The following is a 1,834-nucleotide window of genomic DNA, read 5'->3' as shown; positions in this document are numbered from 1 at the left end:
GTAAGTGTCAAGTTTGATGTTTTAAAAGCACATATTAATTGTGAAGGTGTATGATGTATCTCATAGAGTTTAGTGATTTAACACTTTGTAATACTTTGTAGTCTGATAACATAAATGCGATTGGAGAGGTACAAGATGAAAGTGAACATAGATCATTAGCCTGTAAATTCAAATTTTATACAATGTATGAAGAGTCAATTTCTCTTTTATTTTTCCTTCTAGGTGTTCAATTTTATACTTTACAAATACATCCTGAGTGTTGAATGAACACTGCAGAGCCATAAATCTAGAAGTGATCAGGACGTATAAAACAGTTCTAGAATTGTCATTTCCATCAAATGAGAAGGTGATACAAGTATAGCAAAGATTTTATTTTTTTTTTACATTCAGTCCTAATTTCCATAAGAATTATCAGAAAAATGAAATCTAGAAACCATTCCATTTCAGCTGTTTCAGAATTTCTTCTCCTTGGGCTAACTGATGATCCTCAGCTCCAGCAGCTTATCTTCATTCTGTTCCTATGCATATATCTGGTCACTGTACTAGGAAACCTGCTCATCATCTTGGCTGTCATCTCTGACATACATCTGCATACACCTATGTACTTTTTTCTCTGTAGTCTTTCCATTAATGACATTTGTTTAAGCACAAACACAATACCAAAGATGCTCATAAACCTCATAACTCAGAATCAAAGCATATCTTACACATCTTGTCTTATACAAGTCTGGTTTGTGTTGGTTTTCACTGGACTGGAAAACTGTCTCCTTGCTGTGATGGCCTATGATCGCTATGTGGCCATTTGTCACCCTCTGAGGTACTCCACAATCATGAACCCTTTTTGGTGTCTCCTGATGGTTTTATTCTCTCTGGTCCTTAGCTTTATGTTTGGTCTCTTGCACACTCTGATGGTTTTACACTTGTCTTTCTGTACTGACATTAAAATACCTCATTTCTTCTGTGAACTTGCTCAACTACTTAAACTTGCATGCTCTGATACATTCATTAATGACATCTTGGTATATTTTGCATCATGTGTATTTGGTGGCATTCCTATCTCTGGGATAATTTTTTCTTACACTCACATTGTATCAACAGTTATAAGAATGCCATCAATAGGGAGAAGATATAAAACATTTTCCACCTGTGGCTCTCACCTGTCAGTTGTCTCACTGTTTTATGGTACAATTTTGGGTGTGTACATCAGTTCTGCAGTGACTAACTCTCCTGAAAAGACTGTAGTGGCTTCAGTGATGTATTCTGTAGTCCCTCAGATGCTGAACCCTTTTATCTACAGTCTGAGAAACAAAGACATGAAAGAAGCCCTGAGGAAATTAAGCTCAAGTGTTTGGGTTGCTTTACGATGGCATTCAAATTCCATTAAAAGATAACTTAAAGAAACACGATTTTACCTTTCTCTCCATTACTTGAAGATTACAGAAAAAAAAGTTAGAAAAGATACCTGATAAAAAAAACCCCAAAGAACATTTTCTGCCTTATTCCTGGGTTAATTTCTCTATAATTGAAACCTAGTAATACTCCATACTTAGAGCAAATACTTACTTTTTTACAATGTGTAAGTAGTTTGCTAAGACTTACCCTTGATAGTACAAATATTGTGGACAGTTGTATCTTCTGAGTTATTTATGGTCAGCAGTCATGAATGTGGAACAATTAGATTATATTAGCACTTAGAGAGGATTGTGTGGCAACTGATATATTTCAATGATGAAATTCTCAATAATAACAAAATAAAGCTTATATTGCTGTACTGAGTAGTGAATGGAGGTTCCTTTCATATTATTGTAGGGTTAAGCCCAGCCTTAGGGGGCAT

The 1,834-nt window shown here is 35.2% G+C and overlaps 1 protein-coding gene across 1 annotated transcript; it reads left to right on the top strand.

The window, feature by feature from the left end:
- Nucleotides 1–398: 398 nt before the first annotated feature.
- Nucleotides 399–1,391, top strand: LOC102002435 (olfactory receptor 7G2-like). The gene has a single exon (XM_005347426.1). It carries the CDS (start codon nt 420–422, stop codon nt 1,389–1,391), a length of 972 nt encoding a protein of 323 aa, XP_005347483.1. The 5' UTR covers nt 399–419.
- The last annotated feature ends 443 nt before the right edge of the window (nt 1,392–1,834 follow it).

Source organism: Microtus ochrogaster, chromosome 5 (genome assembly GCF_000317375.1).
Source record: "Microtus ochrogaster isolate Prairie Vole_2 chromosome 5, MicOch1.0, whole genome shotgun sequence".
NCBI classification, from domain to species: domain Eukaryota; kingdom Metazoa; phylum Chordata; class Mammalia; order Rodentia; family Cricetidae; genus Microtus; species Microtus ochrogaster.
The sequence above is the reverse complement of the archived record's forward strand: the minus strand, read 5'-3'. Positions and strand labels throughout refer to the sequence as shown.